We start from the raw sequence: 24,317 nt of genomic DNA on the forward strand, positions 1-24,317 counted from the left end.
GGAAGCTGACCCAAACTACAAATGTCACAGCTTTGGAAGACTATCACATTGCCATTCATCACACCTACCAGAGGCTGTTCCCTCCCTCCACATTTGTTGCTGTACCATGGCAAACTGCCCTTAAAACAAGATGAACTTTCAAGCTTCTTTTTAAAGCTGTTCCACAAGCCAGCTCTTTGCAAAGTCTCTTTAGTTCTTACAAACATTTCAGCCCCCAAAGACAAGATGTTTTGTCTGACAAAGTGCAAAAGAAAGAAGTAAAACCCATTCCTGTTCATTCGGTTTGAACTCCCACTGAGTTTAACACCACATATTTCTAAGGATGGCATCTTTTGCTAGAATATCATGAATACTTAAATTCTTATTTTATGTTAGTGATTTTTCACAGATTCTTTTGCCATCCAGTGCCCCTGGGACTGCTTTAAATATTATTCATTTTTGTATATTTAAAAATCTGTTATTAATAAAAAGTACACCTCAAACATGAAATTTGAAATGAGGTAAAAGTATTTAAAATGGTGTATCATACAGGTATACTCATCAAAAGGCTAAGGCTTCTTGCTGTTGTGTATTGTCCATGGCAAGCCTGATTTTGCTGCCATGTAACAAGTAGGAATGCTTGTGTTCACCTGCAGTTCTCTGTTCTTCTCCTGACAAATATGCAAGTTGCGTTCCAGGGTTGCTGTCTGCTCTGAGAAGGCCTGTCGCTCCCTTTCTGCTTTCCGAATGGCCTCCTCTTGAAGCATTATGGCTGCCTGGGCACTGCTCAGACGCCCATCTGCTCCTCGTTTGCCTGGAGGGGAATGAAAAGACTTCCTTTTTCAAAAAGGAAAAGTACAGGTGAAGTGGCTATGCAGAGAAAGCATTGATCCATGCACTCTCGTTTCATTACTATATTAATCTGTCTGTTAAAAAAAATCATATTCTGGAAATTACCAATTAAGCTCATCAAAGAAGTCCCACTTACAGAATGCCATTCAACAAGCAGAGAAAAGCTATAAAGAACCTTGAGCTTAATGAAAGATCTATTTGTCAAAGAGGTTACTTCTGAAAGGAAATAAAAACCCTAACAGGAAATATAATGTTATCTGCTCCTCCAACCTCTTTTATCTATTTATTTAAAGGAAACTGAATTGGCATTTTATATACCTAAGAGTGATATGAAATGCAAATACATGTAACAAAGCCCAAATATTTTTTGTAGAATGAAAAATTGTTTTTGAAAGCTGCCAGGAGCTCATTCAAAATACACAATTATAGTGTTATTATGCCACTTTAACTGCCATATTCTATTGAATCCTAGAATCATAGGAGTTTATCACAATGGGGCTAATTCTGGCATTAAAGAGAGATTAAAGCACATTTAAAGCATCCCGCGAATAAAGTGGCAATGGTAATTGCACAAATGATTATTACACACAATTGCACAGATAAAGTGATATCAGAAATGCATTGTTGCTGAAATCTTGAAAGTAAAAATGGAGGGGTTTGTGTGTGAAATCGTTTTGCGTAATTACACGATTTTTCCAGGATATTCACAGGATAAACTCCCAATCTCCTTCATGTGATAAACTCTATGGAGTTGGAAGAGACCACAAGGGCTATACAGTCCAACCCCCTGCCATGCAGGAACTCACAATCAAAGCACCCCTGACAGACTCCACCACACTCTGAGGGAGTGTTCCACTGTTGGACAACCCTCACTGTCAAGAACTAGAGCTTGTGAGGTACTAGAAAAGATCTTTGACTGAGAATTTTAAAAGCCCATTCTTAAACTGAAAATCTCAGGATTCCAGTGGATGGAACTATGGCATTTAAAGTGGAATAATAGCTCTATAATTGTGTAGTGTGAATGGGTCCCAGGTTGAGAGAACAGGCAATAAAGGCAAGGGATATTTAAAATGCTTTCCCTCTCTTCATCAACTTGCTTTTCTTTCAGGTACATATTTATGGGTAAATAAATATGGATAAAATTTATAGGAGCCCTGGTGGTGCAGTGGGTAAATGCCTGTACTGCAGCCATTCACTCGAAACCACAAGGTTGCGAGTTCAAGACCAGCAAAAGGGCCCAAGCTCGACTCAGGCTTGCATCCTTCCGAGGTCGCTAAAATGAGTACCCAGACTGTTGGGGGGCAAATTAGCTTACTTGCTAATTAGCTTACTTGCTGTTCACCGCTATGATCTTTGGAATAGCGGTATATAAATAAAACAATTATTATTATTATTAAACACTCATCTGAACCTTATAGTGGAAAAGGCACCTTAGAAAATGTGGTTTGGAAATGAGGAAAGTGTTAAATAGCCCTCATCCTCTTGCTATGCCATTTCAAATAGAAGCTTCTAAAATCATTTCATTTTCAAAAAGTCTTAATTACATCTATTATGGACCTTGTCACATGGAGGCTCTTACGTTGGCGAAATGTTGCAGAACTGTTTCAGAAGCACGAAGGTGGGATTGTCTGTCGTGCTTCTAAAATGTAATTGAGGCTTCCCGCTTTCCTTCCGTCAATGAAGCATTCGTGGAGAAGCCATTTTTTGAATAATGGGATATCCCGTTATTCAAAAAATGGCTTCTCCGCGAACGCTTCATTGGTGTAAGGAAAGTGAGAAGCCTCAATTATGTTTTAAATTTATGTTCACGCTTCTGAAACAGTTCTGCAACGTTTCGCCCACATAAATGCCTCTGTGTGATAATACGCTATGGCTTGTTCCCATTTCTGCCTCAACAAAATGACATATTAACATGAGAGGAAATACAGGCATCCAGGGGGAACACTATGGAGAATAAAGAAAGTAAGGGGAAGAGAACTGGCCTTCCTCGCAGTCTGCCAAGAACCTCTGGAGTTGTGTGATACGATTCTTTGTCCGGTCATGGTCAGACTCCATTTCATTCAGCTGCTGGCTCAGATTCATTACTTGAATTCTTAGATCATCCTGGGAACAAGAGATATGAACTGTGATTCCTATGGATTGTTTCCAGGGAAAATGGCAAAATACATGTAGAGATAAGACCACATATACCTTTTCTGCATGTAGTTATTTTTTAATTCTTTAAAAATGTTGCAAAATCTATTCAGCTTCATAGAACCAAAATCTACTCAGCTTCAGCGCACAACATATAGACTTAAAAACAACTATACAGTCTATCTGTAAGAAAATAACTATATTCAACAGAGGTGGTTATAAATTACACGAATCATTGGAGGCCTTTCTTTGAGTCCTCTCACTTTTGGAAGTGAGGCAGGTGATGATCTGAGATTGGGTATTTTCACTTGGGTGGAAATGTTACCAGTTTGGACTACAATTTTCTGAATCTTCAGGATGGGAGATTTGTGAAGCTGTAGTCCAAACTAGTAAAATTTCCAAGTTGTGAAAATAATTGAATGCATACTCTTATTTTATCATTTATTCTCTCCCTAAGACCATGGCCTGCCTGAGGCAGTATGTGTTATGGAAATATTTTCAATGTATCAATTAACTTTTCCTCTACATGGCAGCTTTATGCAAATTTTCCTCACTGTAAGCCGCACTGAACAATGAGGGTCACATTGAAAATGGAGTAAGCTTGTTTTTTGCTGCTCCAGAGACTATGAAGTTTATCACACTACATACCTTCTGCTCTGCTCCCGTTGCCTCAGCATCACCAATCTGTGACAGGAGCTTCCTGGTGGGATCGCAGATGGCGGCTTTTAAAGGGGAACGCTTCCGTTTTCGTTTTGGCAGCGTTCTTGTAATTGTTTTAAAAAGGGCCCTTTTTTAATAACAGATTAAATCGTTATTAAAAAGGGCCTTTTAAAAAACAATTACAAGAATGCTTCCATGATGCAGGGGCGATGAGAGCAGAACGGAAGGTAAGTAGTGTGATAAACTCCTATGATATGGATCAAAGGTTTCAAAAATGTTTAGATTCCACCTAAACATTAGGAAGAAATTCCTGAAGGTAAGAGATGTTCAACAGTGGAACACAGTCCCTCAGAGTGTTGTGGAGTCCCCTCCTTTGGAGGTTTTTAAACAGATGCTGGATGGCCATCTGTTGGGGATGCTTTGATTGTGAGGTCCTGCATGGCAGAGGTTTGGACTGGATGGCCCTTGTGGTCTCTTCCAACTCTATGATTCTATGATGATATTTTCATTAAACATGCACAAGACTTTATCGGTAAGGCTGCATCAGCATTTAATTCTGAGTAAAGCTGAACAAGAAAGTGCTGGAAAAGTGTTAATGGAAAGACGTTGTTATTTACTGTAGATTCTTGCTTTGGTTACTGCATGCCAACAATAAACTCCAGAATCTTGGTGGGACAAGACAACAAAGCAAGGAATGCCTTAGATTTTATGCAGCCCAGAAAGAATGAACTGATTTCTCCATTTGTCAGAAAGACCGCTGGATGATCTGATGCTATGATTATTGTGACAGCCCATGTTTTTTTAATTATTCTGGTACAGTATAAATATTTATGCATTTTTACAAGAGGCATGCTTTTGAGCAATAAATAGCACATGACAGAGAAAGGGCTGAACTGCCCTTGAATATTGCTAAACATATGTCTTGGAAGTCAAACTGGGGTCAAGCTGAGCTAGATTGGTTCATGTGATTCTGCTAAATGGAGCTGGGATATCCTGATAGTTTTCATGCTGGGCAAACAAACTGGGCCCTTGCCTTAGCTAAATGAACTAAGCATACTAAGGAACTTGGGCCTAGTCCCAGTTGAGATGGAATCCCTAGGGAACAACATGCATTCATGAGGTCTGAAGCTCTCTGCTAGAAAATAATTAAATTCTGTAGCTGTAATAAATCACATATCTTTGCACATATTTTCTTAATTTCCATCCTTTTGCTCAAATTACAAAAAACTTATGCAGAAATTTGGATTTTTCCCCAGTCTATGCTTTTTGTTTTATTGCTTGGTCAGAGTCAGGATGGTGGATAGGGAAGAAACACTGGGATGGATCTTTCCAGAAAAATATGTGGAACAGGAAAGAAAGGGGCAGACACTGGAGTCACAAGGAGAGACTTCCAGCACCTTAGAAATGGTTAGACCTCACTTTATCAAACCAGCCATATTATTGAACTAGTTTGTTTTATGTTTTCCAAAACAATACCACTTTACAATCTTTCAAAGCCTGCAAATGTTACTTTTTGGGGGCTACAGTTCTCAATGGTGTTTATCAGACAAGCTCTTAAAGAGGTACTATTCCAGTGTGACTCCTCTAGCTGCCTCCTGTTGCATGCTGGGATTGGCAGTTTAAAGGAGGGGTATTTAGAATTCTCAGGCAGAGAAGTTCAGCTCCTTAAAACTGCCAATCCCAGCATGCAACAGGAGGCTGCTAGAGGAGTCACACTGGAATAGTACCTCTTTAAGAGCATAGTGTGATAAACATCAGAGTTTTCCAATGGCCATACCCACTGGGTTTTTCTAGGAGCTGTACTCCAAAACGTAACACTTCTAGAATCTAAAATCTTTACATTATTCTGCTGTATCCAATCGACACTTGAAGGAGGCCAAGAGAGTCATTTACTCAAAGCCCTGTCATGGATCTGTAATTGAAGTAGTCTTTGAACACAACCCTTCAGGCTCAAATGGAACAATCTGTGCCTAACTAAGGGGCTGTACACATAGCCCCAAACAGGTGGCCTCCAGCCACCCCTTTTACAGCCAGATTGGGGCCGCTGCAATCGCATGCCATGGCCCCGATCTGGCCTTTCCAGGGCATTAAAAGGAGCCGCAAAAAGCTCCTTCAGCGCTGTGTAGTGCAGACATAGTGCTGGAGGAGTATCATGACACTGCATGCCATGTGATGCAGCATTTGGCATCATGCCACCCTGAGGTGGAGCCAGAGTATGTGTCGTATAGACGCTACACCCAGACTCTGCCCCCATGCCGGCCCAAACTGCTGGTGTGCACAGGGCCTAAATTCAGTCCCATGTGGTTTTTAGGTTCACGTGTCTTTCAAAACTCAGGCATTTATATTAGGAGTCAGATATTCCATCTTTTAAATCATGATCGTAACAGATTGCTGGAGCTAAGACACTTGTAGCATTGAAATGTTTTACCTGTGAGTGGACTAAATTAGCCTATTGCATTAGCAGCCATGCACAGATAAAGCATATACTTAGAATCATAGAGTTGAAAGAGACCACAAGGGCCATCCAGTCCAACTCCCCTGCCATGCAGGAACTCTCAATCAGAGCATCCCTGACAGATGGCCATCCAGCCTCTGTTTAAAAACTTCCAAGGAGGGAGACTCTGAGGGAGTGTGTTCCACTGTCAAACAGCCCTTACTGTCAGGAGGTTCCTCCTAATGTTGAGGTGAAATCTCTTTTTCTGTACCTTGTGTTCATTGTTCCGGGTCCCGTTCTCTGGAGCAGTAGAAAACATGCTTGCTCCCTCTTCAATATGACATCCCTTCAAATATTTAAACAGGGCTATCATATCACCTCTTAACCTTCTCTTCCCCAAGCTAAACATCCCCAGCTCCCTAAGGTGGTCCTCATAGGGCATGGTTTCCAGACCCTTCACTATTTTAGTCGCCCTCCTTTGGACATGCTCCAATTTCTCAACATCCTTTTTGAATTGTGGTGCCCAGAACTGGACATAGTATTCCAGGTGAGGACTGACCAAAGCAGAATATAGTGGCACTATTACTTCCCTTGATCTAGATACTATACTTCTATTGATGCAGCCTAAAATTGCATTGGCCTTTTTAGCTGCCTCATCACACTGTTGACTCATGTTCAACTTGTGGTTTAGTTGGACTCCTAGATCCCTTCTGAATGTAGTCTCCTTAAGCCAGGTTTCACCCATCCTATATCTACGCATTTTATTTTTCTGCCTAAGTGCAGTACCTTACTTTTCTCTGTGTTGGAATTCATTTTGTTAGCTTTGGCCCAGCTTTCCAGTTTATTCAGGTCATTCTGAATTTTGATCCTGTCCTCTGGGGTGTTAGCTACTCCTCCTAATTTGGTGTCATCTGTAAATTTGATAAATATGCCCCTAATTGTGTCACCCAAGTCATTGATAAAGATGTTGAATAACACTGGGCCCAGGACAGAACCCTGTGGCATTCCACTAGTCACTTCTCTCCAGGATGAAAAGGAACCATTGTTGAGCACCCATTGTGTTCAGCCAGACAACCAATTACAAATTCATGTAACAGTTGCCTTGTCTAGCCCACATTTTATGAACTTGTTTGCAAGAATGTCATAGGGAACCTTGTCAGAGGCCTTACTGAAATCAAGATATGCTATATCCACAGTATTCCCTTCATCTACCAAGATGGTAATTTTAGCAAAAAAAGAGATCAGATTTGTCTGGCATGACTTCTTTCTATGAAACCCATGTTGACTTTTTGTGCTTATGGCATTGCCTTATGGATATTCACAGACTCTCTGTTTTATGATCTGCTCTAGAATCTTTCCTGCTCTTGATGTCAGACTAACTGGACAATAATTGTTGGGATCCTCCCCCCCCCCCTTTTGAAGATGAGGATGTTTGCCCTCCTCCAGTCTGCTGGGACATTCTGCCTTATGCACATGCATAATTTTCTACCTTTCGCACATGTTCCTTTCATTGGCCTATATCCACTGAATGAAAGATTCAAAGCAGAATTCCAAAGGGAATAGACATTTTTTATGAAATCAAACCACAACGTGATAAGATTTTCTTTCTTTTTTTTAAAATCTAAAATGAAGATAGACTGGTGTGTTTTTAAAATCGTTCTACAGATGTGAAGGCAAAACTTTCCTTGTTTATAACCAGATAAACACAGCCTTTCAGCTAGTAGGACAAAAAGTAACCTGGAAAAACAATTGTACTTTCCCCCCATAACTCCTCAGTACTAATAAAATGGCAGCTAATTCGTCAGACAGCATAAATCACAATGGATGCTGGTCTCACTGACAGTCTGGTCCCTATCATATGGATCAGTCAAAACCAACATGAACCAAAGTATTGTACATGTCTGGATAGTGGCAAGATATGTGGATATGATCTCATGCTCAGTGTGGCCACAAGGATGAGTTTTGTAACAACCAGAAAGCCACCATCAGTGCTTGGAAAAGTTACCTTTTGGAAAATAGCTCCTAGGTTCCTAAAGCAAACATGAACAGTGGCTATCCTGACCAGCTAGTTATGGTAAGTAGGTGTGTGTGCGTTGTGTGCGTGGGTGCGCCCATATGAATTCAAGTTGTCTGTTGACTTGTAGTACCCCATGAATTTCACAGGGTTTTCATAGGCAAGGAATTCTCAGAGGTGGTACCTCTGAAATTGAGTCCTAATACAGATCAACACTTTGTGCCGGCCTGTGGGCAGTTAGGATGCAGTGTCCGCACACTGGATGCCCTAACCCTGCCCCCAGGGTGCCATTTTGGCGTGCACTGGTCCACATAGCATGCACCATCATGATGCCCTTCTGGTGCTGCATCCACATGATGCAACACCAATGGGGTATTATAAAGCTGCGCCCCTTGGTGGGTGCAAAAAAGAGCCGCTCTTTGAAGCTCCTTTTTGTGCTCTCTGGAGGCCGGATCAGAGCCACGGCATGAGGTGGCCATGGCCTCGATCCAGCCAGTAAAGGGGCAGGTGCAGACTGTCCCTTTGGGGTGGTCTGTATAGCCCCAAAGCTACAGTCTACAGCACCTGGAATTCATTCATAGTCTACATCTAAGTAAAAACCAAAGCTGACCCTGCTTTGCTTCCAAGATCAGATAGGATCTGGTGCTGTTAAGGGACTTAGGCTCCACTTGAATTATAGTACAATTATTTTTGTGCAAAATTCTGTACCATAGCCTCATGCTTTCCAGAGCATGGTAGGGGTAGAACTTTTTGGAAAATCTGCATGAAGAAGAAATGATTGTTAGATATGTCTTTGCTTACCCTCTCTCTTTGAGTGTCCCGCAACTCCTGGAGAAAGTCTCTCAAAGCATCACGAACGACTTCTGGGTCAATGTCACTTGTGGCTTGCTCACTTCTGAGAGGAGAAGTTTGGTGAAATGGGGAATGTGAGCGGCTCCTCTCAGGAGACCCAGTGCGGGATGCAGGAGTTTGTCGGCCACTGGTTCCTGTGGAAATATTATTTATTTTATTTACTTACAGTATTTATACCCCGCCCTTCAGCCCTAAAGGCTCTCAGAATGGCTTACAATTATTATTTTAATTCTCAGAAGCCAAACAGGGAAAGCCAAATTGGATTTCTTGAGGCCAGAGGGAAGGACTTTAGTGCATAAATACCATAAATAAATAAAGAAAAAATAAATAAATACATCAATACTTTTTTTAAAAAAAATAATAAGCTGTATTTTATTGACAGACTCATGAGAGCTTGTTTCATTGTCACAGTCATAGGAGAATGGCCACTTTCTAGCTTACGGCTAGGGTTTCGAAAAGTTAAATTTTGAACTAAAACTCCCAGAATTCCCTTATCACATGACCAGTAACTGTGGGTTCCTGGGAGCTGTGGTCCTCCAAAGGTATTTCTCCCCCAAGATCTGGTTATTGCTTTAAATTAGGTATGAGGAAAGCACAGCCTGTGGGTTTTATCCAGCCCATGGGGTTCTATTTTGTAATGTTGAAGCTCCCTATAACTGTAGTTTTTTCAAAAGAATGTTTTCAACCAAATTTTACTTCAGAGTGGCCCAAACCACCAGTAAACACAGTAGTTTTGCCTCCATGCTCCCCCTGCTCAACCCCCAGCTCCCTCCTAAATGGATGAAAATAAACCAGAAACAAAACCAGAAGTGATGTGATGTTACTTCCAGTCACGTTAGGAATGTTGGGATGACTGCACAAGGGGAGAATGAAAATACCCCCACAGTTGCCCTCTCAATTTAAATAAAACTTAGCTCATGGTATTGTGAAGGATGCTCCAGCTAGAAGCCTTCTGACCTTTGACTGGAGAGCAAGATCTTTGTGGTGATGGACTCCGGCTGCCAAGCCCCAGAGTGCGGCGTAGGACTGAATGCAGTGCTACCAACTTCTGCTCAGCCTCCCTCTTAGCTGCTTCAGCTTTGGCTAACTCTATTTCTAAGCCATGGGTGCGTCCCTCAAAGGTGCTCAGGCACATCTGGAGGTTCTCGCTTGTCCTGCTGGCTTCTTGAAGCTTCATTTCCAGGTTATGGAGATCTTGCTTCAGCTTTTTCTCCTTTACATGACTCTCTGCAAGGCTCTGTGTGAAATCTTGCTCTCGGAGCTGAGCCTCTGTCTCTGTGGCAGATAGTTTCTTCTGCAAGTTCAACACCTGAAAGAGAACAGAGTCTGCCCTGCATGAAAGGGTATCTGTGCTTGTTTCCCCCATATTCATCTCCTAAGGGCCTCTAGTAATGGACATTATCATCGGTACGTGTACACAAATGTATAACGGCGGGGCTTGTCATCATGCAGAGTGAGACATTCACTTCGGGCAGCAGACGTTGGGTGGTGAAGGATCAAAAAGTTATTGGTCTATGGTCATTATCAGCATTTCTGCTAAAGGACAGAGTTATGTGTTCCAAGCAGTGCCCCCTAAGCTATCCTAATCCCCCTAGATGTGGTGAAAGATGCTGTTCCATGGTGAAATAGAATTCAGTTGCAAGTCTGATGAGCTTCTGTATAAAAAGAGAAGAGGAGCCATTTTGTCTACTTCTAGAGGCAGCAAAATGTCTCGGGCTGAACCTGCACAGCTTTGTGCTAATATCTACCAAACAATTTATGCCTACCCATCTATTGCTACCCTGCTGCACACTTCAAGACAAACTAGATGAGACAGAGGAAGGTTCATGATTAAATCTCCCAATGAGACGAAGATTGATTCTGATTTGAAATGTGTAGAGGTGGGGGGGGGGGGGAGATTCAGTCCTCCTGTAGTCACCTTTAGAACTGGGATCCCTTTTCCTGAATGTACAAGTTAACCCCCCCCTCCAGAAATCCTATTATATTCTTTCCACCATCTTGCTCAACTGTGCTCTAAACCGGACATCTGTAAGCTCATGCTCCTTTCTTCAAAGTCCAGTAAAGGTTTGCTTTAATTGATGCAGCAATAAGCTTTGAAGAAGCATAGTTGCAACAGTTCAACATCAAAGCATTTCCAGTTTTCACTTTGGTCTAACCCCACTCCTGACCTCTTTGGTCCACAACTCACTAACGTGTGGCAACACTCCCATAATTAACTCCAACCCTGAGAAAAATACCATCCCTACATTTTTCTGAGGAACTAAACACAAAACTGGTATGGGCTAATGAAGATGACACCAGAGATCTTCTTTGTAATTCCTAAAAATATAAAAATTTATCATTTCGCAGTTTCTTTATCACTCCGAAATAAAAGGTCACAGTGTTACCCAACTGCAAATTTGGATTTCTTGACCTCTTATGAACATGCACTGCTTTCTTGCTTTTTAAACCTTTCTGTAAGGTATGGTAAAGAAGAGCTATATTAAAATATGCTATATTAAAAATGTGAAAGGATTAATGGTGCATGGGAAGAAGAAACTTACAAAGATGAACCCCAAATTTTGGAAAGTGAAATGAAATCCCAACTCAAAGCAATTGGGAAGAATAAATCACCTGTAACAGATGACATACAGTACCTACAGAACTATTACAGTCTATAGAGGCAGAAGCAAAGTTCTAACTCAAATCTGCCAAGAAATATGGAAAACAAAGCAGTGGCCCACACATTGAAAGAGATCAACATACATTCCTATATACAATAAAGTAGACAAAAAAGACTACAGTAACTATAGGACCATTGCACTGATTTATCATGCAAGTGAAGTCATGCTCAAAATTCTGCACCAAAGACTCCTACCATATATGAAGTGGGAAATCCCAGAGACACCAGAGAATTCCAAAAGAAAATCTACATGTGTATTATTATTATTATTATTATTTTATATCCCACCATTTCCCCAAAACTAGTAAGTTTATCGCACTGCGTTCCTTCCGTGTGTTCTGAGAACGGAACGGAAGGAGCAGGGCCGAGTGCAGAACGAGTGGGGGACGGATTTTATCGCACGCATCCGTCCCTCATTCGTTCCGTTCCCCCTCTCTTCCGTTCTTAGTCCGTTCCAGAGGGGGAAATTTTTGAGAACTGTTCTGAACAGTTCTCAAAAAGTGTTCCCTCTGGAACGGAAAGGGCAGGGAAGAGAGGGGGAACGGAACGAGTGAGGGATGGGTGTGTGCGGTAAAATCCGTCCCCCACTCGTTTCCGTTTCCTGTCGGGCCGGGCCAAGAACCCGGTGCGATAAACTTCTAGGTCTCAGACCAGCTTACAATATTAAAATATAGTACAATTAAAAACATGCAAAAGTGATAGATCAAAATAGACTTAAATTATTACAATATTAAAACAGATTGTATGTTAAAAGAATAAAATACAGTTAAAAAGTTTAAAGTCTTTAAAACACTTTAAAACAATATAACAGCCCAGCCCATTCTTTAAAAACCTGTTTTAAATGCCTGTCTGAACAGGAAGGTCTTAGCTTGCAGGTGGAAGGACAACAAAGAGGGGGCCATTCCAGTCTCCTTGGGAAGTGAGTTCTAGAGTCTAGAGGCAGCCACAGAAAAGGCTGTTTCTCATGTCCCCATTACCCATGCTTGTGATGCTCCTGATGATCTCAGAGTCTGTGTTGACTCATACAGTGAGATGCAGTTTGCCATATAGCCTGGACCTGAGCCATATGGGGCTTTATAGGTTTTATTGACTACAACAAAGCCTTTGATTGCATAGAATCATAGAGTTGGAAGAGACAAGGGTCATCCAGTCCAATCACCTGCCATGCAGGAACTCACAATCAGAGCCCGACAGATGGCAATCCAGCCTCTGCTTAAAGACCTCCAAAATAGGAGACTCCACCACCCTCCGATGGAGTGTGTTCCACTGTTGAACAGCTCTTACTTCAGGAGTTCCTAATGTTGAGGTGGAATCTCTTCTCGTGTAGCTTGCATTCCTTGTTCTGTGCCCTATTCTCTGAAGCAGCAGAAAATAAGCTTGCTCCATCTTCAATATGACACCTCCTCCAAATATTTAAACAGGGCTTTCATATCACTTTTTAAACTTCTCTTCTCCAAAGCAGAATACTGTAGCACTATTACTTCCCTTGAACTATACACTGTACTTCTCTTGATGCATCTTAGAGTGACATTGGCCTTTCTAGCTGCCATAGCACATTGTTGACTCATGTTCAATTTGTGGCCTACTGGGACTCCTAGATCCCTTTCATATGTCATCTCATTAAGCCAGGTGTCCCCCATCCTATATCTGTGCATTTCATTTTTTAACCCAAGTGCAATACCTTACATTTCTCTGTGTTGAAATTCATTTTCTGGCCTTGGGTTCTCAGACTCTGTTCTCGACTGGTTTAGATCTTACTTGTCTGGCAGATCTTTTGCAGTAGTTGCAGGGGGTCTGACTTCTTCTCCTGTTCCCTTATCTGTTGGAGTTCCCCAGGGCTCTGTTCTGGGTCCCCTTCTGTTTTCTCTCTACACACTGTCCTTAGGAAAACTCATCAGCTCTTTTGGTTTTTCCTACCATCTGTATGCCGATGACACCCAGCTGTATCTTTCTGCCCCTGACTTTTCGCCAAGGCTTGAACAGCAAGTCTCATCTTGCCTTACAGCTGTCTCGCAGTGGATGCGCCATCGGCGTTTGAAGCTCAACATGTCCAAGACGGAGCTCCTTGTCTTTCCTCCTAAGCCCAACCTTCAACACTCCTTTTCTGTCTCTGTGGACAACATTTCCATTCAACCAGTCCAGCAAGCCCGCAGTCTTGGCTTTATCTTTGACTCTTCTCTGTCGTGTATCCCTCAGATCCAGACCACAGCCAAGGCTTGTAGATTCTTTTTGTACAATATTGCCAAAATCCGACCATATCTCTCCGCCTCTACTGCCAAGATCCTGGTCCATGCTCTAGTGATCTCACGACTTGATTACTGTAATGTCCTCCTGGCTGGGCTTCCTCTTTCTCACCTCCGTCCTTTAATCTCTGTCCAGCATTCAGCTGCACGCATTATCACTTCCACCCACCGCTCTGACCACATTTCTCCTGTGTTGGCATCCCTTCACTGGCTCCCTCTCCCTTTCCGCATTCAGTATAAGCTCCTGCTGTCGACATTCAAAGCCCTCCATGGACTGGCCCCTCCTTACTTATCAGACCTTCTTTCTCTTCACCTTCCCACCAGGGCCCTCCGTTCTGGTAGTCAAGGGTTCCTGTCTCAGCCCAGGATTTCCTCTGCCCCATCCCGGATTCGCCCCTTTTCACTTGCTGCCCCTCACTCCTGGAACCTTCTTCCTCCACAAGCAAGAGCCATCACTTCTTTAACCAGCTTCAAAACGGAGCTGAAAACCATCCTATTCAGAGAAGCTTTCCCAGGCATCGCATAATTGTCGCTTACTATCTGATGTTCTGTTGTTGGCTGTTTATCGATCCATTTCCTGTATTCCTATGTACTGTATATGTATTATCCTACTTGTGATTATGTATTTTCTCTGGATAATGATTAACCATCCATTATGAAGCCTTGCCCTCCCTCCAGTCCATCTGCCTTGGTCCAGACCTCGGAGGTTGAGAGGAACTGCTGGACCTCTTACCCTTTCCCTCCACCACTCCCTTCTCCTTCTGTGTCATGTCTTTTTAGATTGTAAGCCTGAGGGCAGGGAACCGTCTAACTAAAAAGATTGTATGTACAGCGCTGTGTAAATTTACAGCGCTTCATAAATAAAGGTTAATAATAATAATAATAATTTTGTTAGCTTTGGCCCAGCTTTCTAATCTATTAAGGTCATTTTGAATTTTGATCCTGTCCTCTGGGGTATTAGCTATTCCTCCTAATTTGTTGTCATCTGCAAATTTGATAAGCATGCCCCCTATTCTTTCATCCAAGGCATCGATAAAGAAGTTGAATAGCACTGGGCCCAGGACAGAACCCTGTGGCACCTCTCTGGTTGCTTCTCTCCAGGATGAAGAAGAGCCATTGCTAAGCACCCTTTGGGTTTGGCTGGTCAACCAATTGCAAATCCACCTAACAGTTGCACTGTCCAGCCCACATTTTACTAGCTTGTTTGCAAGAATATCCTGGGAGACCATGTCAAAGACCTACAGAGCCCTGGTGGCGCAGTGGTTAAATGCCTGTACTGCAGCCATTCACTCAAAACCACAAGGTTGCGAGTTCAAGACCAGCAAAAGGGCCCAAGCTCAACTCAGGCTTGCATCCTTCCGAGGTCGCTAAAATGAGTATCCGGACTGTTGGGGGCAAATTAGCTTACTTGCTAATTAGCTTACTTGCTGTTCACCGCTATGATCTTTGGAATAGCGGTATATAAATAAAACAAATTATTATTATTATTACTGAAATCAAGATATGATATATCTACAGCATTCTCGTCATCTACTAAACTGGTAAATTTATCAAAAGAGATCAGATTAGTCTGGCATGACTTGTTTCTCAGAAATCCATGTTGACTTTTTGTGATTATGGTATTTTATTCTAAATGTGCTATGGGGTATTGTATAATATTGTACTGTTTTATATTGTTTTATGCTGGTCATCGACCGTAATAATAAATTTCATTTCATTCTAAATGTGTGCTGACTCTTTAATGATCTGCTCTAGAATCTTTCCTGGCATTGATGTCAGACTAACTGGGTGATAAATTTTTGGCTACCTCTTTTTTTCCCTTTTTGAATATGGGGACATTTGCCCATCTCCAGTCTGTTGGGATTTCTGTTTTTCAGGAGTTCTCAAAGATTATTGCCAATGGCTCTGAGATTACATTTGCCAGTTCTTGGATGTAGTTCATCTGGTTCTGGAGCCTTAAATTCATTTAGATTAACCAGGTATTCCTGTATTACCTCTTTACTTATTCTGTGTTGCATTTCCATTATTGTATCCTCTGTCCCATTTTCATCAGGTTGAGCACCCTTTAACTTTTTAAAGAAAACTGAAGCAAAGAAGGTGTTCAGTAGTCTGCATTTTCTCTGTCCCCTGTTAGCATTTCACCATCTTCTCCACATAGTAGCCCTATCATTTCCTTCTATTTTTCTTTTTGCTGTGAACATACCCCAAATAGCCCTTTTTGTTGTTCTTAACTTCACTAGCAAGCCTGAGCTCATTCTGCGCTTTAGCTTTTCTGACTTTACCCCTCACTATTTGCTTGAAATTAGTGATTTCTCTTTAGTGATTTCCCCCTTTCCCCCTTTTTTATACATGCCCCATTTAAAACTTAGCTCCATTCAAAGTTCTTTAGTCATCTATCCTGGTTTCTTGACATCTCCCATTTTTCTTTCTCACTGGAATAGTTTTAAATTGTGCCTTGAGTATCTCCCTTTTGAGAAATGCCCACCCATCCTTAACTCGCTTCTCTTTTAGTATTCTTGACCAGTATTTCCCTAAGCTTGGTCCAGGCCTCAGAGGGAGAGAAGAAATGCTGGACCTGATCCCCTTCCCCACCACCATTCCCTTCTCCTTTTGTGCTGTGTCTTTATAGATTGTAAGCCTGAGGGCAAGGAACCATCTAATTAAAAATAATCATTGCAAGACATTCTGATAGCCTTTAGGGCTGAAGGGCAGGGTATAAATACCATAATTAATAAATACATTTGATTGTCCAGATACTTAACTTGTACTTAGGACAAGAGGCTGCCATCATAACTGAATACAGAGAAACAGAATGGTTCCCAATCAAAAAAGGGGTCAGGCAAGGCTGCATCCTATCACTCTATTTATTCAATCTCTATGCAGAAAATATCATATGAAGAGCAGGCTTAGACTCAGAGCCAAGAGGACTAAATATTGGAAGAAGGAACGTAAGCAACATATGCAAGACGTCACAATACTACTAGCAGAAACCAACAAAGACCGGTGAAATTACTGAATAAGGTCAAGGAGGAAAGCACCAAGGTAGGTTTACACATAAACAAAAGGTTGCAGGGTTACGCAACTGCAGACTTAGGTTTCTTACCCGCTTATGGATCAGCATAGCTATCTTTGCTTTTAAAACCCTTCTGTAAGTCTTAAACAGGCTTAAATAGCAAGAAAACAAAAATAATGATCACAGAAAATCTTAGATAAAGAAAAAATAAAAATCGTCAAAAAGTTCTCATAATTTGGATAAAATATTGATCTGAACAGTGACTACAGTTAAAAAAAAAAAAAAATCAGAAGAAGACCAGGATTGTAAAGGGCATATTGACAACATCATGAGAAGGCATGAATCACTAGAAAAGACAATGATAACAGGAAAGGTAGAGGGCATAGAAAGAGAGATCGACCAGAGGTCAGATAGTTAAATTCAGTCAAAGACATAGGCCTGAGTCTGCAGGACCTGAACAGAGCAGTTGAGGACAGGAAGGTTTGGAAATGTCTCATCCACAGGGTTGCCATGTCTCAACAACAACAACAACAACGGTATCCCAAGGCAACATCTCACACAGACCTTACAATAAATGGCTAATAGCTAGAAACTTTTTGTTGATGGTGCTATAATGTGTTTGAATGGCCTAGGAAGGTATATGTGGCCAGACATGAGATTCTTCATCTTTTCTTGCTCCTACTGGAGAAAGGTAACAGTGCAGGTGAGGCTTGTGGCTTTAGCCAGCAGTTTGTACTAAACATGGGTCTTAAAATTGGGCCAGAGAGCTGCTTTTTCAATCTTGTGGCACTGTGGGTTTTCTAGCCATCTGATGCAGATATGTTTTGGAGTATTAAGGCAGTTTCCCATTCTTATGTTCAGCTTGTATATTATGAATAAATATGTGTGAGTGTATAAATCAGAACAAGCCTTATATAAAGAATTATACAAAGAAATCTTGTAAATGTAGAATGTAGAATTTTGCATTTGTCTTTGTTGAATTTCAATTTATTAATTTCAGCCCAGTTTTTTTTATTTTATCAAGATCGCTTTAAATTCTGTTTCTATCTTCCGATGTGTTATTTACACCTCCCTGTTTGTCTCATCTGCAAATTTGATAAGTATGCCTTCTACCTTTTACTCTTCTAAATAACCGATACAAACTTTCTAGAGTGTCAGCCCTAGAACAGAGCCCTGTGGCACTTGATCTGAGACCTCATTCCAATTTGAAGCATAGTCACTGATGACAACTCTTTGATCCAATTATGGATCTGATGATATTTCCCTCTATTCCACATTTAGTCAGTTTGCTAATCAAAATATCATGGGGGAACTTATCAAATGCTTTTCTGAAATCCAGATAAATGACATCCATAGCATTCCCACCATCTACTAGTGACCCAATTTTTTAAAAAAAAGATATATGCTTAGTTTGGCAGGATTTGTCCTTGATAAACCAAAGTTGGCTCCTAATCATTGCATTGTCATTAAGATGCTTAACGATGGACTCCTGTATAATCCATTTTAATATTTTTTCTTGGTATTGATAGGCCTTATACAATATGATAGACTTTTATTTGTTGTTTTAATTGGTTTTTATTGGTTTCACTTTTATGCCGGTTTAGCTGCTTTTTAACTTCTGAATGCTCTTAATTTTAATTGTTTTTCCAAGCTGCCTTGAGTCCTGAACTGGGAAAAAGGTAGTATATAAAAAAAATATAACAATGACAACAACAATAATACCTCCTTGTTAGCAGAATCACGGGCAATCTCCAATCCAGTAATCTGATGCTTCAGTTCCAGTGCCCCTTTGCTGGACTGCTGCTGTTGTTGTTCTTCCTGGATTAAGCGATTCTGTAGTTCACTGATTTCTTGGGCTCTCTTGCTGGTCTCACTCTCCAGAGCCTTTACCTGTGAAGGGACAGTTGCAAACCAAAGCATTCTCCAGGGCATGGTCTCAACCCAGTTCACATGTAGACTCTGAACATATCACATCCTTAATCTTAGACTAATAGTCTACCAGTAGAGAGCTACCAAATGCAAGAAACCAGGAATGTTGCACAATCTATTAAGGTGGCATGGGCAAAGTGCAGCCCTCCAAATGTTGTTGGACTGCAATCCCAGCAGTCCTAACAAGCATAGCCAATGGTGATGAATGATGGGAGCTGTAGTGTATCAATATCTGTGGCTCCAACATCTGCCACCCAACCGTACTTGAGACATTCTGTCCCTCACAGGTAAAGGGAAAAGAACACCAATGGTCTGAGAGGAGAAACAAAGAGCTTGAGACATTCAGAAACAGAGGCATAAGACCAGGAGTCTCTTTGAAAGGATCAAATTAGACAAGTAAGGTATACATCTCCTATAGTCAGGGACATAGCCAAGGGGTGGGTCCATGGGGTTCAGACCCTCCTTCCGTTAGATACAATAAATGGTGTGCACCACTGCACTGCCACGCCCAAGCCCCATTATAATGGTGGCACTTAGTCTGGAAACCCCCTTCCCTAAATCCTGGCTACGTCCCTGCCACAGTTCACTTTGCTCAAGGAACATATAACAAATAAGTATAATGTATATAATAACTATAATGTATAAAAAACTGGCAAGCTCCAGTTTTGTTTCTCTTCCCCTGGAGAACTGCTATGAGCACATCCACTTCCAAAATGCTATTATTGCAATTTTTTTTTCAGAACCAGAAATGACCAGAGGGTTCACTTTACGTTTTGAAAATAGCTACCCAGGAGATCTTCCTCCAAATGCATATGCATGTATGCACATGCGTGTGCGTGCACACACACACACACACACACACACTAAAGCAAGGTCTTTTGTTTTTGAAAACAAGAGTCACTCCCCAAAGCTTCCAGGAGTGGCAATTCTCCTTTTTGTGCCATTTTTTTAAAAAAGCTTAGGTGGTAGTGGAATTCTACAGCAGCCAAGGGACACATTTGGCCCACAGGATACATAACTCCTTCTGCTGGTCTAGAGTTTTGCCAATGTCTTCAACAATAGTAGGAGACTCTGAATATATAAACTTTCATGACTTAAATCCAGTTGTTAATCACAATTAGAGTAAATCACTGAAGCAATGGTATTTGAATATGTATTGATTTACCAAGGTGCCATTGATTCAATAGGTCTATTCTAATTGGACTAACAGTTGGATTTAGGCCCAAATCTAGTAATATCAACATTTATGTCTGTAAAACTGAGATATGTGTGCATGTGTGAGTTTGAGAGAGAGAGAGAGAGATGGTGACTGATCAAAGGATGCAAATCAAGGATGCAAATACCTGTCTGCGCAGCTCCTGTAACTCCCTTCTAGCATCCATGCGAGACTTGTCCACTTCCTGCAGATTTGCCCGGAGCTCTCTTACCTCTCCCTCAATGGCAGCTTTTGCTTCCTCCAGAACAGCAATCTTCTGCTCCTTCTCCTCCTTGATTCTCTGCAAGCTATAAAAACTGCATGTGTTTATGCCATTTATTACTGATGATCTCTTAAAACATGGTGAACTCACAGCATCTAGGTTAGTAACTTGTCTACTCAGCTTGCCACTGTGCCATGTCTACCCACCTGTGCCTCTCATTCTCTGCTTTCTTGATCGCTGTTCTGAGATCAGTGTTAGACTTCTGTAGTGCTTCCTTTTCTCTGCTCTCATCTGCCATTGCCCTGTGAATTTCCTGCAGCTCCTTTTGTTGGTGAGCACGGACCTCTTCAGTTTCCTGGAGCATGTGGTGGAGCTCTCTTAGTTCCTTCCGAAGATCTGAATGAGTGTCCTCTGCCAGCCGGAGCTGTCCTTTTAGTTGTTCTGCCTTTAAGTAAAATACATGCTTTGATGAGTCAGGAACCCTAAACCTATAGCACAATCCTAGAGCTTACACAGAAATAAGCTCATTGACTTCAGTAGGATTTAATCTCATGTAAAAATGATAAAGATTGCATCTTAACGTCTGCACAATTAAAGTAATGATGGCATATTCCAAGAGCTTAGAAAAATAACTTTTTTGGACCACAATTCAGACTCCCTTAGCCCTGATGCTGGAGAATTGTGGGAGCTGCACTTTATAAAAGCAGCTTTCCCAGGCTTTGCATTGTTCCTTGAAGGAGTCTTCACGTTAGGCTCCTTTTGGTCATGTAACTTTGGGCTAATCCTAACTCTTTTGCTCGTGAGAACACATGAATATACAATTAAGCTTCCTGTTCCAAAAAAAGAAATCACAATGGCATGTGTGCATAGAGGATGCTCATGGATTTTAATATGAAGTTATGTATGAGAGAGGGGAGATTATGTCTGAGAAAGAAGCCTGTAAGAACTCAGTTCTTGAAGATCAGCAATGGCAGCAACCCCTGGCTTGAAGCGATCTTAAGACCTCCTTACGACCTTAAGACCTGTTATTCTGTGGATAAAAGGAAAAAACATTACACACTCTTAAACTGCATGTCTATATTAGGAGTGTCACCTTTATTTTTCAAACCCCATCTGATCTGCAGCGTATGTGCTGAAACTGTGCAGGAACATGAATAGACATGACTAAAACCAGTGCTTATGCACTCCATGTTGCATTCATTTGAGAGGAATAAATGTTTCTGCTAACACCTAGCAACATAATTTTAAAAAAAAATGTTGAAGAGGTGGACATCTGAATTAAATTCATGCTTGGCTAGTGATGCCAAGTTGCTGCGTCCTTGAAACATTTCCTTGCTTTTCTCTCCTGTACATGTGACCCTTCCAACTGGCTCACATGGTGAACTGTTTCTACCTGGTTTCCAGTTTGGCATGGGAACTAACAAGGGAAATCTTCAGCAGGAAAAAAGTGGGAAAAATGTTCTCTGGGAGAAAGGATAACAGTTGAATAGTAGACTCAGACTAAAAGGAAGGTTCATATCTGAATTTGAGTGAGCTGCCTTAGAGAAGGTCAGAAACTTGTCCAAACCCACACAATGGCACACATAGCTACTGCAGGGATTGGCAGGGACAATCCCCATTAATCTCTGTTGTCCCACTTTTTCAGTTGCTTTGAATTGCCCCTGTTTTTTTCTCCTCCTTCAACTTTCACTTTCTGTCTTCAGTTTACTTCAGTTGCTGCAAACTGAGTTCACTCAATTCACTCTATGGGGGAGAAGAGGGAATGGAATCTTTCCAACAGATTATGACAAAACCAAACTGCTGCAGCCTCTCCTATCTTGCTTGTGATTCTGCATTAATAACTTCTGCCATCTTGACCACACTCTGATGCTGCCTGACCATGTGATGACCAGTTTTTATCTGTGAAATGTTGGAGGGTATAAGCCTGCATCCTGGCACAATACAGATGTATCACAGAAACTGCACAAAGAATTCCAGGGATAATCCAGTTAACATCCGGGGCTGGTAGCATGAGATGTCTTAAATGCAGGAGAAAACAGTGCTCTGTGGTTTAATCCTGCCTTTCTGGAAAAGCTGAGCCTGCTCTTGATCTGTGTGCCCTGTGTATTACTGGGGCTGGGGCTGGGCAAGAGAATTCTGTACAAATCCCCAAGTCCCCATTTCTTTTCTTCCTAGTTTTCTTTCCCAATTCTTTACTATAAAGCTCTAACATTGTCCAGATCCTCCCTGTTGGCCTGGCTTATTCCGACCAGCTCTCTGTTATTGTTGTTCTGTTTTTGAGAAGGATTAGGGTGAGCCCCCTTCTCTCCCAGCCCCCACCCACATATGGGATCCACAAATGCACTCACAGCATTTTCTGCTGAGCTCCGCAGAAATTTACTAAGAAAGGTCAGTGACCAAAGAACAGGACTATCCATCATAAAATAAACTGTTTTTATTCCCTGGGATAAGGGAAGGGGGGCAACAGGGGTGGGACTGAAAGGAAAAGAAAACATTGCACACAACACCCCCCACAACACACACACACTCCTCTCCTGGCTCACTCTCACTCTCTGTGTAAGGGCTGAGCTTTTCTCGTTTACAGGAACATTGCAGAAAAGCTCTTAATGTGATTATTATAATTATATCTTGACTAGAATGTTTTTCTTTCTTTATTTCTTTCTTTTTAATAAATAGCCTCTTTTGAAATAATTCCTGGGCAGCCAAGTCTCCAGCCGAGTCCTGGACATATGGAAAAGGGTATTTTAGGGTGGGAAAGAAAGGAGGCTTAAAATGAGCAGGGGAAACACTGTGTGTATGTGCCTTCAAGTCGCCTGTCAGTGTATGGCAGCTCCTTGAATTTCATAGGGGTCTCTTAGGCAAAGAATACTCAGAGGTGGTTTTGCTAGTTCCTTGCTCTGGAATATAGTCTACAGTACTTGATATTCTGATGCCTTTAGGGTAGTTAGACAGGTGACTTGAAGGCACATACACACAGGGCTCATTTCCACTACAATTTGCACTGAATTGCAGATTGGGGTAAATGACCCTCGTTCCCACTTGAAACCAATTCCGATCCTTATTGGATCAATTTCAGTTGGGATAAAGCGGGGCAAACGCAAAAAACCCAGGTTTTCCAGAGAGTAGTTTGAAAGAGGTTCTTTTCAGAAGAATCTGTTCTGAAGTGTGTCTAATAAGTGGGAATCCCAGATCAGAATCGATTCATTCTGAGGGGAGGGACAAATGGCAGAGGGATGTGTACAACACCTCCACAGAGATGTCACCCCCTATTGCTGCCTTTTTGGTTTTTTAAAAAAATAAAATTAATTGCAAAATTGATAGATTGGTCAAGGAACTACTTGCAAGTAGTTGCTTGACCAATCTATCGATTTTACAATTAATTTAATTTTTTTTAAAAAAAATTGCCCCCATCCTTCTCTCCGTCCTCCCTAGCCTTCTCTCCATCCTCCCTGGCCTTCTCTCTGTCCTCCCCAACCTTCTGTCGGGGCAATTTGGTGCTACCAGTGGAGATGACAATCGTGGCAAAAAAAGCGATTACAGAGGGGTAAGGAAAAAAAAACTTTCATAGTGGGACCAAGGGACCTTTTGGAATCGCTCTCCAAAATGGAGCAAGGGCAAATCAGGAAGCAATTTAAACTGCCTGTGGGAATGAGCCCACAATGAGTTTTCCCTACTCATTTTAAGCCTCCTTTCTATGCATTTAATGATATGAATCATCATTATATGTAGGTATTGTCACAATGATGTGTAACCTATACATGCACATGCAAATGTATGTGAATTCATGCAATTATTTCTACACAGCAAGGGTTCATTTTTTGTTTTTGTTTATATGCGCATACACTTAAGAATTAGGACTCGGAAAAGGTACTTTTTTGGACTATAACTGCCCAAATCCTCCAGGGATTCTGGGAATTGTAACCAGTCCCCACTTCTAAGTTCTGGTGAGGAAGCCTGCATCATATGAGTGCACAGGACACATACCACCGAGTGGAAACATTTATGTGTTTATCTTTTGCAGGCATGCCTTATTTGTGAGTGTATGTATGTGCATTGAGATGAGAGCCTATGTGAGTGTGTCTGCACATATAGGAAGGGAGACCTGTTCAATGAGCCTGACTTCCTCAA

General features: G+C 41.5%; 1 protein-coding gene across 7 annotated transcripts in view; it reads right to left on the minus strand.

Annotated features, from left to right (window-relative positions):
* The window catches only part of CROCC2 (ciliary rootlet coiled-coil, rootletin family member 2), a 127,543-nt gene that overhangs the window by 22,896 nt on the left and 80,330 nt on the right, over nucleotides 1–24,317 (minus strand). For all 7 annotated transcript variants that reach the window (XR_006103136.1, XR_006103138.1, XR_006103137.1 and 4 more), the window contains 7 exons: nucleotides 20,396–20,634; nucleotides 20,115–20,274; nucleotides 18,565–18,732; nucleotides 9,882–10,233; nucleotides 8,874–9,058; nucleotides 2,814–2,934; nucleotides 630–793 (listed from right to left, as the gene is read on the minus strand). Coding sequence is in view for 4 of the 7 variants with exons in the window: in XM_042460650.1 (XP_042316584.1) it covers nucleotides 630–793; nucleotides 2,814–2,934; nucleotides 8,874–9,058; nucleotides 9,882–10,233; nucleotides 18,565–18,732; nucleotides 20,115–20,274; nucleotides 20,396–20,634 (1,389 nt within the window). In the remaining 3 variants the exon portion in view is untranslated. The remainder of the gene's footprint in view (nucleotides 1–629; nucleotides 794–2,813; nucleotides 2,935–8,873; nucleotides 9,059–9,881; nucleotides 10,234–18,564; nucleotides 18,733–20,114; nucleotides 20,275–20,395; nucleotides 20,635–24,317) is intronic.

This window comes from Sceloporus undulatus, chromosome 3, assembly GCF_019175285.1.
Source record: "Sceloporus undulatus isolate JIND9_A2432 ecotype Alabama chromosome 3, SceUnd_v1.1, whole genome shotgun sequence".
Taxonomy (NCBI): domain Eukaryota; kingdom Metazoa; phylum Chordata; class Lepidosauria; order Squamata; family Phrynosomatidae; genus Sceloporus; species Sceloporus undulatus.